General features: G+C 44.5%; 1 protein-coding gene across 1 annotated transcript; it reads right to left on the bottom strand.

The window, feature by feature from the left end:
• Positions 1-123: 123 nt before the first annotated feature.
• Positions 124-10,803, bottom strand: cdk8 (cyclin dependent kinase 8). Its single transcript, XM_056583739.1, has 13 exons — positions 10,255-10,803; positions 8,400-8,475; positions 7,990-8,100; positions 7,170-7,310; positions 6,736-6,793; positions 6,507-6,638; positions 6,094-6,237; positions 5,540-5,609; positions 5,338-5,410; positions 4,563-4,660; positions 4,229-4,316; positions 3,064-3,222; positions 124-1,718 (listed from the first exon to the last, which is right to left on the bottom strand). Exons 1-13 carry the CDS (start codon positions 10,380-10,382, stop codon positions 1,593-1,595), a joined length of 1,404 nt encoding a protein of 467 aa, XP_056439714.1. The 5' UTR covers positions 10,383-10,803; the 3' UTR covers positions 124-1,592.
• Between the last annotated feature and the right edge of the window lie 101 nt (positions 10,804-10,904).

Raw genomic sequence — 10,904 nt, 5'->3', positions numbered from 1 at the left:
ATCATTGAGCAATCGTTACATCGCTCGCAGCGAGGGATGCAACGATTGCTCCTTGATGAAGGATGTCGTTCTGTTCTTGCAATAAGGGAACAGTAAACTTCACATGATAGGGATACTATAGGACTGCTGACAAAGAGCTGGGTATCCGTGGCTATAAATAGAAAATATGCTGATATTCAGTCTGCAGAGAGCGCATGTAGGTTACGGTTTGGGCAATATAGTCATTTACTATATTTATTTCCTTCTTTGATCGTTTAATATGAATTGTTGATAGACTGCACCTATAAAAACGAATTTGCCTACAGCAGATCCTTAGATTATATTCTAATTATAATAAATAAGCGTTTTTGCAATACATATATGCGCCCATCAGTATTCCTAAACACGCACGCGCGCACACACACACACCTGGTACCTATGGTCTGTCAATAACGACATTAAAAATACATTTGTATTAGAATTGCTGGTGTTTTAGTAAGCTCGGAAATGACGAAAAAAACATTGATTTGAGCATAAATATTCCATCAATCGTCCAAGTTACTACTTTTCTGTAAACAGACCCTCAAATATCAACACCACGCATGTTTCCATATTTAATGTCAACATAACGGCATTGTGTATAATAGCTCAGTACAATACACTAGAATGCATCTGTCGTCCCCGGCGTGATGTGTCGGTTCATTCCATGAAAACAAAACCATGGAAAAATATTAAATTATAAACTACCAAAATAATTGTTGAATCTTTCCATCCATGACAGACGCCGCGGCCCATTGTGGTGCTCCTCAGCCTCCCAGCTCAGGCTCTGTGCTCAGCCTCCCAGCACTGGCCCTCTGATAAGGCCTTAAGGTGGACACACACACACACACACACACACACACACACACACACACACACACACACACACACACACACACACACACACACACACACACACACACACACACACACACACACACACACACACACACACACACACACTAGGACAGACCTACTTATAAACAGAAAGTTAGACTCTACTACAGATAGACTGCTATATAAACTGAAAGCATGATTGACCTTTACAGGAGCCATGTCCTACTGATAGACCGACCTACATATAAAATAAAAAGGTCAGACCTACAGAAAACAGAAGGACTGAGCTATGACAGACAGACAGACGGACGGAGAGGGTCATCACTGGCTGCCACTAGCAGCATTCAGTGTCCTCTCACTTTCATCCAGAGTCCGGGACGTCCCTCTTTATTTATTTATTTATTAAGTTTGTCAGGTTTTCAGGCAGACCAAATCAACGGTAGTCCACTAAAAACACACCAGGCAGAACACTCTGGTGTGGCGCATGGGGCAATGATCCACTGGTCAGCAGACAAGGGGAGACGGGAGGAAGGCATCGGTTATGTTCTTCTCTTCGGTCACTCCTTGTTCCTCCTGCCAGGAGCTCTCCTGAGACGGGGTGGCGGGTGCGTGGTGTAGGGGAGGGTCTGGTTCGTTACCCCGGGGGGGGACACCTCCACCTCACCATACATTCTCCTTGAGAGGGTTTAGGTGTGTGTGTGTGAGGTGGGGTGGGGGAGGAGGGGAGGATGGGGCTGTCAGTAGCGGTGGGTCTGGTGGGAGTACTGCGGCGGCTGCTGGGAGGTAGAGGAATACCCCATGCTGCTCTGGGGCAGTGATGTGCTTGGTCCTGGGTTCTGGTAGGCAGCATGTGGATTTGAGCGCTGGGAGGACGAAAACAGGTCAGAAAGAATAGATGGAAAATACTGTTGATGTGTGTGTCGTTTCTGAACTGTGACCGTTATGCACTCATTATAAGAAAGCATACATAAATAAAAACGATTAACCTTGTGTTCTGATTCCTATACTCAGGGATTAAAGTGAAAAAAAATCTTCTGACTGAAATTTTATGAATCAGAGTATCCCATAGTTTTTCATATCTAAGATATGAAAAACTATGGGATACTCTGATTCATGACCAATATACTCCAATCCCACTCCCGTCGCTCTCACATCCAAAACACCGTTATATTGATGGAAAGTATCTCTTCAATTTTTTTACTTTTGACTTTCAGGCGACGACTCTTCTTAACTGCATGCAGTGAAAAAATAGTTTCAAACTCATGGGAATAAATAATAGTCATGGTCTATTAGGCACATATGAGCGCTAATACAAAATATTTTATAATATGAAGTGCTGAAACTACAAGCTGGTTTGTAGTCCCTGTAAAGTAATTATTCTGTCATTAAGAGACAAAACGGACCGACCCTGGGATAGAGCGCCTTGGCTTAGGACAATGGGGAGAAGAAGCGGAACACTCAACACTAACACAACAAAGAGACGTAAGATGTGGCGCGAAAATGGTGTGTATATATATACATTTGTATATAATATATTTAATATATAATCGGGATGTACATTAAAATGCTTGTGTTTTCAGTCAATTTTAACGGTAGACCTTTTAAATACTCACTATATAATTTGACAATTTTACCGGCGTTGACGTATGACGACATAATACACGAGTGTATTATGTCCATGTTCGAAACTGCATACTACCGTACTGCCAACTACATACCACGCAGTATGTACTTTATACTGCATACTGAATGTGGGATTCAGTATGCAGTATACAGCAGACCGACTGCACCGCAGTATACAAGTTTCCCAGAATGCATTTCGCGGCAGCGGTAAAGCTGCTAAAAGCTGTTTTAATTCTCGCTTCAGTGCTGTTAATACATCACTTTCTTAAGTTTTAATATTTTTTTATGCGAGAAAGTACCTATTTAGATCCTTAATATGCGATTAGTTTATCCAAATGACGCCTGTTTGTAAATTTGTCCCGACGTTATCGGAGATGTGAAGTGGCCTCTGTGAACTCCAAATGACGGAAATCCGTCGTAGCGACGGAGAACTTTAATCCATGTATACTGTTGAGCTTTTGTGAAACTAGGTCGTGCAGCATACATTTTCCTTTTGCTCAACTTGCTTGTATGGTTCTCAGCCTCACTTTTGGTGTGTGTGTGTGTGTGCGCGCGTGCGTGCGTGCGTGCGTGTGTGTGTGTTACCTGGTAGTCTGAGGTCATGATGAGACCACCTGAGGTCGTGGTGGGCGGCACCACTCGCACCTTCTTCAGAGGCGGGCCCTGGGTGTGGCTGTTGTCAGGGTTACCCGTGTGCCCCGCCCCGTTGGTGTGGTTGTTGCCCTGCTGCTGCTGCTGGTTTTTCTGTGCATGTATACGAGACCGGACACAACCTTCATCAACCGTACACAGACCGTATAACCATCTAGATCTATTTACGGACCCAACCTTCATCAACCAGACACAGACCATCTATATACACCCAACCTTCATCAACCAGACACAGACCATCTATATACACCCAATCTTCATCAACTAAACACAGACCAGCTATATACACCCACCGTCATCAACCAGACACAGAGCATCTATATACAGACAACCTTCATCAACCAAACGCAGACCAGCTATATCTATATAGACAACCTTCATCAATCAAATACAGACCAGCTATATCTATATGTAGACAACCTTCAACCGTACACAGACCGTATATCCATCTAGATCTATATACACCCAACCTTCAACCAGACACAGACCGTCTATATCTATATACAGACAACCTTCATCAACCAAACACAGACCAGCTATATCTATATATAGACAACCTTCATCAACCGTACACAGACCGTATATCCATCTAGATCTATATACACCCAACCTTCATCAACCAGACACAGACCGTCTATATCTATATAAAGACAACCTTCATCAACCAAACACAGACCAGCTATATCTATATATAGACAACCTTCAACCAAACACAGACCATCTATGTCTATATACGGAATACCTTCAACTAGAAACAGACCATCTATATCTATCTCTCTATCCAAACAACCTTCATCAACCAGACACAGACCATATACTGTATATCGATATGTATATTTGACAAACCCCATAAAAATCAAGAGTGCATGTGCATTAATAGGGTCCATTTTCTTCTCGCCAAAGCGTTTCACACGATTTCACGCCAGGAGTTGAACGCCGTTTTGGTTATCTTATATTGTCTTTATAAGTTGTATAAATGTGGGTAACGGCGGAACAATCTCTCTTCAAAGCATGCCTGTACAGTGTTATCTATCACATGTGGAGTGCTAGCTGTGTACACTCCCCTCACTAATGTCTGTAGAGGAGCGGAGGAACGCACATTTCTGACTTTGTCGGCCTTGTCCTCCGGCTCCTCCTCGGTCAGGAACTCCCTCTTGGGGTAGGGGATCTGGCAGCCTGCGAACACACTGAGGACCTGCCACCGTTAACAAGCTTGGCTGACTGTTTACATGGAAGGAGTTAAACTAGAATAACAGGGTAATGGAAGGGATGTGAACCCAATCAGCTCTGTGCGGAGACCCGGAGGTTCTCTGGGTAGGGACACTGCCAAGACCATTCATTTCGTAGTTTTGAGACGAAAAACAACATTCAATGTATATTCGAATATGGGCTTAAAATAAATAAACAGGAAGTGATGTGTGCGCATGTCTCACTCGGAGGTGGGCAGAGGTTCCTCCAGGAAGTAGGGGTCCTGCATGGCCTGCTCAGACGTGATCCTACGGATGGGGTCCATGGTCAGCAATTTCTGAAGCTTGAGGGCCAACATAAAAAAGGCAAGAAAAACATTAACATTGACATTAACAATGTCAAGCTACGACAAACATAAACATACAGGGACAATGTCAAGCTACGACAAACATAAACATACGGGGACAATGTCAAGCTACGACAAACATATATATACACGGAGACAGTGTTAAGCCATGACAAACATATACATACGAGGGGCTCCTGGCATTAATAGTTCATTTCTAAATTCCAGCAACAAGCAGTCATAGAAGACATAAAAGGTGCGACAAAGGATTATCAGAACTAGGTCAAATATGCCAACATTTATTTAAACGCATTTTTCTTCATATTTGTTAAATCAATAAATCGAAATGATCGGTCAGGAAAATGAAAAACAAATCTAAGCTAAGTGGTGTGTCTACCTTCCTACCTGCGCACACTCTGCCCGTGTACTACAGGCACGTGACCAGGGTCTTCCACATGGCTAGTTCGACCAATAGCTAGTGCTAGCAAGCTAGCTATGTGTTTTGGGGAGTGGGTTTGGAGGGCGCCTGAAGGTGGGATGGTATTCATTTAAATACTTCTGATCGGATACGGTCAAAATCTAGCAGTCTGGATGGCTTCTCCAAATGTGGACACCCCAGCTTTGATGGAATCTCCAGCACAGAACCCTAAAGAAGCAGAGCTGTTATGGCTTACCAAATGGAATGCTTTGCTGTCTGGTTTGACTTTGTGTTTCTCCATGTATTTTATAAGGCTACAATTTGTGTATCTGGAGAAAAAAAAAGAATCACAATAGATTTGTTTAATGTTGTTCTTGTTCTGAACCGACATGACATTTCTTCTTAATAAGAGGAAACAACATATTCTTCTATTTGAAGAAGCAAGGGTGAGGACTCACGTGTTTCTCCTAAAGTCCTTCATCAGAGTAGAGTGCTCTGGCATCTTCTTGATGTCTTCCCAGTCCTTTTCTGTCCAACGACCAGAGAACAGGATTACACAGATGCTCCTTACCACACAGTCCACACCAATTAAAGATTAGGACTATATTTACGGTCTCAAGATAAATCTTCTTTTGGGACTTGGTCCAAGTCTTCATTTTAATATGATTTTATTAACATCACTTGTTTATTTATTCTGGAAGTGATGCATAAAAGAGGAGGAAATGCACTGGCTAATACTTTATTTATGAGTTAAACCCCCTCATACTCTGTAAGGCAGAGTTACAACTTCATACAGTAATCCCCAAAAGTCTGTTTAATCTTTAATCAGAAAAGAGGAAACACTCTAATCTATCACTGGACACACTTGTGTAATTTCTACATGTAACTTGTGATGTAAATGCTTGTGAGGGTCCCAAGCCCTCCGGAAGTCCCCTCACTGGCCAAGCAGAGGGCACACTCGGTTCCTTCCTCAGTACATATGCCCCCCCCCCCCTGCTCTGCGGAGTCTCACCGGCGGGGAAGCCCATGACGTTGAAGATGCGGTCCAACTGGTCGTGGTGGTACGGGTTGCTGGTCTTGATGTCCTCCTGCCGGCAGTGGAAGATGGGCTCGGACGTCAGGAGCTCAGCGAAGATGCAGCCGATGGCCCAGATGTCTGAGACAGACACACAGGCCGACAGACAGACAAAGACACACACAGACAGAGAGAGTACAGATGACGTCTACTATTTAGCTGGTTAGAGTGTCGGACTCCCAAGCGAAAAGTTCTTGGTTCGAAACCTGGCCGCAGTCTGCCTTTAGGCTTTAAACTGCCTTGCTAAATAATTACATTCATCTCAAAATAGTTCCCTGTTACATCTTTATATAAAACTCTAGATAGAGATGTTGTGGAAAGTAAAACACAAGTAAATAGTAAATCCTCACCGATGGCTTTTGTGTAGTGCCGGGCCCCCAGCAGTAGTTCTGGAGCTCTGTACCAGAACGTGACCACCACAGGGTCCAAGTCAGCTAAAGGCTTTAGTGGTGAATTGAAAAGACGTGCAAAGCCCATGTCGGCTGTACACAGGAACCAGAGAGACAAGGAGAAACATTAGTAAAGAACCAGCTTACGCAGGGGAAGCCCAAGAAGGTGATGAAGGCCAGCTGTACGCACCAATCTTCACCCGGCCCCGCTCTGGCCCCTCCCCCATCACCAAGATGTTGGCAGGTTTCTAGAACACAGAAAGAGGACATTCCTTTTTTTAACTCAATATCAGTGAGAGCATTAGCTAACCAAATATTCTGCTGCCCTCTATTGGACAAAATACAATGAAGCCATTCCACGTACACATTGAGCATTTAAAAAAATATTGATCTGCATTAATCAAAACCCAATTTATTGTTGATTAAGAACTTGAAATGGGAACCGTGTTTACACAAGTAGAAGCAACTCATCAAATGCCAACAATTCACTCTTCAAAGGAAATTCTATTCAATCACACTCAACATCCATCTTCCTGCACATGGATGGCAGGCCCAACCAACAAACCATCAATTCCCATCTCGTGCCTCCCAGCACCTCCCCGTTCTCCTCCTCTACCTGCCTACCAGATCTCTGTGGAGCACCCAGTTGGCGTGGAGGTAATGGATGCCGTCCAAGATCTGGTAGAGCAGGGACTTCACCATCCCCCTCGGTAACTGCAGGGGCTTCTTGTTGGCCTTGGACGCTCTGTGGAACTTGATTATGTGCTGTGGACAGAGAGGGAATACACCTTTTAGCCCTTTAGTGTGTGATATGATCATGGTGGTTCCCCATGAAAGAGGCTTCATGCTGGAGGCGGAATGAGTAACGCTGATGCATGCGAGTGCGTCGTTGAAGCCAGCGCTAATGTGAAACTGTATTACAACAGCTTGTCGTCGACTTGACCGCCTGCCGCTGTTGTTGTTCTCTCTTTGCTTTGTGCGGGAAACGGGTTAACCACATTCTGGAAGAATTGGAATTCTGTAGGTCTTCCATCATGTTGGTAATGAAATCCATTATCTTTCAGGCATTTTCAGTGGAGCTATTCCAGTGCTCCAATACAGAATGCACTCAGAGTCCTCAGCCCAAAGAACCAGGCCTGGGGGCGCTCTGTATTTAGAGAAGACCGGACTTGTTGTAGCACCAGCTTGAATCTACATCAACTGATCAGGGCACGATTGGCCTTCTCAGGATCAGGGGACGCCATCATTTTCTGGGACATTTACCTTGAATAAAAACTATCACCGGGCAGCCAAGGGAGCATTATCCCTCTCCCCGTCTCCTACTTCTCAGCCACATGTGTACTTGATATTGTCTGGTCGCTCCGTGTGTGGTGGGTTACGGTGGCGGCGGTGTCCGGGCGCTCTGTGTGTGGTGCGTTACGGCGTCGGTGGTGTCCGTGCTCACCCACAGGTCGTGCTCCGCGTAGTCGAACAGGAGCCACACCTTTCGGTCGGCGTGCGACAGGAACACCTTCTGCAGGGAGATGACGTTGGGATGCTTCAGCTCCCGGAGAAGCTGCCCCAAACAAAACAAGAACAAGAACACTCAGACGTACTTCCCATAAACAACAACATCCACAGCCGTGGCGGCCAAGCGGTAACGGCTGATGAAGATGCAAACTATTGAATGACTTCTGAAAATGGATATCAGCATTTATTGTTGGAATTCCCTTGTATTGCTACTGGTCATGAAGCTAGAATTCCTCTCGCTAAAACATACGTTACAGTACGATTATTCAAACGTCAAAATAATGAAGGGATTGAATGCAGTCGATCAGGATGGGAAATAAATGAAGAAAGGAGAAGCAGACTCACTGCTATCTCTCTGCAGGCCGACATCGAGATGCCAGTGCCTTCAATCTGCTTCAGGGCGTAATCCTTATCATCCTTCCTACAGAGAAAAGACAGACATAATGAACCAGAGAGGTGTGGCAATAATGAACAGGAAGAGAGAGAGTGGCAATAGAGGGAATAAGTGAAAGAAACAAAAGAGACATTCAGGGTCACGTCATCTGGGGCCAGATCCCAGGGCCCGGCGAGGGCCTTCTGTTCAGGAAAATTCAGGGGGGGGGGGGGGGGGGGGGGGGGGACAGAGTGCGGCCAGAGCTGCGTTAACGCCAGATCTGTGAAACCAAGCTCACCTCCGAGGCTTCGAAAACAATAGAGGGAGAGGAAGCAGGCCCGGTATGGCAGCTAGCCAGGGACAAACCTAACACATGGAGAGGCCGGCCGTGTACCAGTGCAGCCTTTTCTCTCCATATCCCTCGCCTGGATCCACTCCTGAACCCCTGGCCAAGGGCCAGGCCCAAGGCCCTTCCTTGCTTCCTTTGCATCGCAAATTAGCCCACAGAGCCTAATGACCAGCTGTTCCGCACAGCAAACAAACATCTCGGCTATAAGTACAGCACTAGTCTGGTTCTGGTTGCTGGAACGTCATGTTAATGATCCTTGGTGTGACTGGGTCAGTTAAGATATCCTGGTACCACTTCCATGTGTGCAACAACTTAATAAGGTCTGGAGGAGGACTGGGATGGAGAAGAGGCTGTTGCCTGAATGCGAGCAATGTTTTAAATGGAAGAAAATACCAAAGTATGACAAAATATTCAGATTGTAAGACAAAATAAATATTTGCATATTCTTTAAATGGAAGACTAATAGTGCTTACATGGAAGACTGTACAGACAGTAATACTGTACAGACAGTTAAATATGGTTGTTTCTCCTTCTGACAAATGTAAGTCGCTTTGGCATGGCATGGATGGGATTACTCGCTTTTTCACATTTTCACACTTTCTTAACATTAATTCTTAACTCTGTGCCTACCTTTTTTTTTTTGCCTATTCCCAACCCACTAAATCCTAAATCAATTGGGGGGAGGGAGACCGTTAAAGCACAACAAGGAACCTTGTGCGGAGATGTGAACAGCTTTATTTTTTTAAGTATTTACCGAAGAACATTAACGGTCGAAGAATGTCATCATGGGAAATAGAATTTCGTACTAGAACGAACGGCCCGTTGTCCTAAACTCTTTTATAAATACTGTGTGTTGTTTTCTGTCTTTTTGTGTAATCAGTTATTATACTATCAAATGTTTTTGGATTGTAGGCTCATATTATCGATTTATAATATGATATAATATGGAGTTTAGATGCAAACACTGTCTCTCAGAAGCAATGTATGGTAACTATGTTGCATTACAATAGCCAACGATATTCACTGAACCTCGAACTCCTAAACCCATGGTGGATGTTACGGGTATTTCTGATACTTTCGTTAGTGGATAACAATAATGCTCTGGACACACTCTTAAACCTGTTCAATCAACAAGACAATGAAAAAAAACATGAAACACGACAGATATACAAAATGCAATCCAAATGAACTATGCATTGGATGTTTTCGACATGGACCAGTCCTTGTTGTAAAGTTATATGCACGGAGCTGTGTGGCGGGGCAGAGGCTCCAGCCATGCAGATAGGACATTCATCGCGGAGAATGTAATATTGTGGTCCGTTGATTAGTTTACACAGACATGCATCTTTAAAATGATTTTTGTGCAAATGACAGTTGTAATCGCTCTTGATACGGTAAAGAGATGGTAAACAATGCCACAAGGCTATGGGAGCCCACAAAGGGTTAACCAGCACCTTAAGGCCTTGTCAATAACTCACCCATCCTTTCTCTTGGCTTTATACACATGTCCGTAGGTGCCCCTTCCCACCTTACACCCTTCGTACTCGAACAGGTCCTCCACTCGTTCTCTCTCGCCGGTCAACTTCACTTTGAAGTCATAGTCCATGTTCACTATTGTTGATCTCCTCCTGGAGCCGCTCGGGAGGCACTAGGCTACTTAACGAGCTCGGTCCCTCGGCTAGATGCCTTCCCTGGCGAAGCTCCTTCTTTCAGCCCCGTCTCCACATCTAGTTTCCTATTGTGAGGGGATAATGTGTTTACCGTGAGGACGCCAGTGGTTTTAAGTGAATCAGGTGTGATCGATAATGACTATTGCTTTATCTTCTCGCTGCGTTTCTCTCTCAGCCGGTCGGTAACGGCAGAGACGCGTCACGGCACTGCCGTAAAGTGTCGCTCAGTCTGCGCTGCTCTGAATAAAGTGTGGATGAAACTCGGGAATACTACTTTTGAGAAATAAATCGCAAATCCATAGTATGTTTACTTTAATTTGTAATAGGTGTTGGATAAGGACGATGCGAACAATTGCATCTTCCGAGAGAAAACGCCTCTACGTCATGCGTGTCAAAATGCATTAATATACACTGCGTTTTATAATGCAGATGCATTGTACTGTATTACATCCAACCTT

The sequence above is a fragment of the Gadus chalcogrammus genome, chromosome 23 (assembly GCF_026213295.1).
Source record: "Gadus chalcogrammus isolate NIFS_2021 chromosome 23, NIFS_Gcha_1.0, whole genome shotgun sequence".
NCBI classification, from domain to species: Eukaryota; Metazoa; Chordata; class Actinopteri; order Gadiformes; family Gadidae; genus Gadus; species Gadus chalcogrammus.
Note: the sequence above shows the minus strand (reverse complement) of the source record. Positions and strands in the feature narration are given on the sequence as shown.

What these genes read in the sequence shown, in the direction of transcription:
- cdk8 (XM_056583739.1), bottom strand. Translation starts at nt 10,382, where the DNA reads ATGGACTATGACTTCAAAGTGAAGTTGACCGGCGAGAGAGAACGAGTG. An exon ending in AGGCCGACAAAGTCAGAAAT is followed by an intron (nt 3,223 to 4,228) that starts GTGCGTTCCTCC and finishes ATACATGCACAG; the next exon opens with AAAAACCAGCAGCAGCAGCA. An exon ending in TCATGACCTCAGACTACCAG is followed by an intron (nt 1,719 to 3,063) that starts GTAACACACACA and finishes TCGTCCTCCCAG; the next exon opens with CGCTCAAATCCACATGCTGC.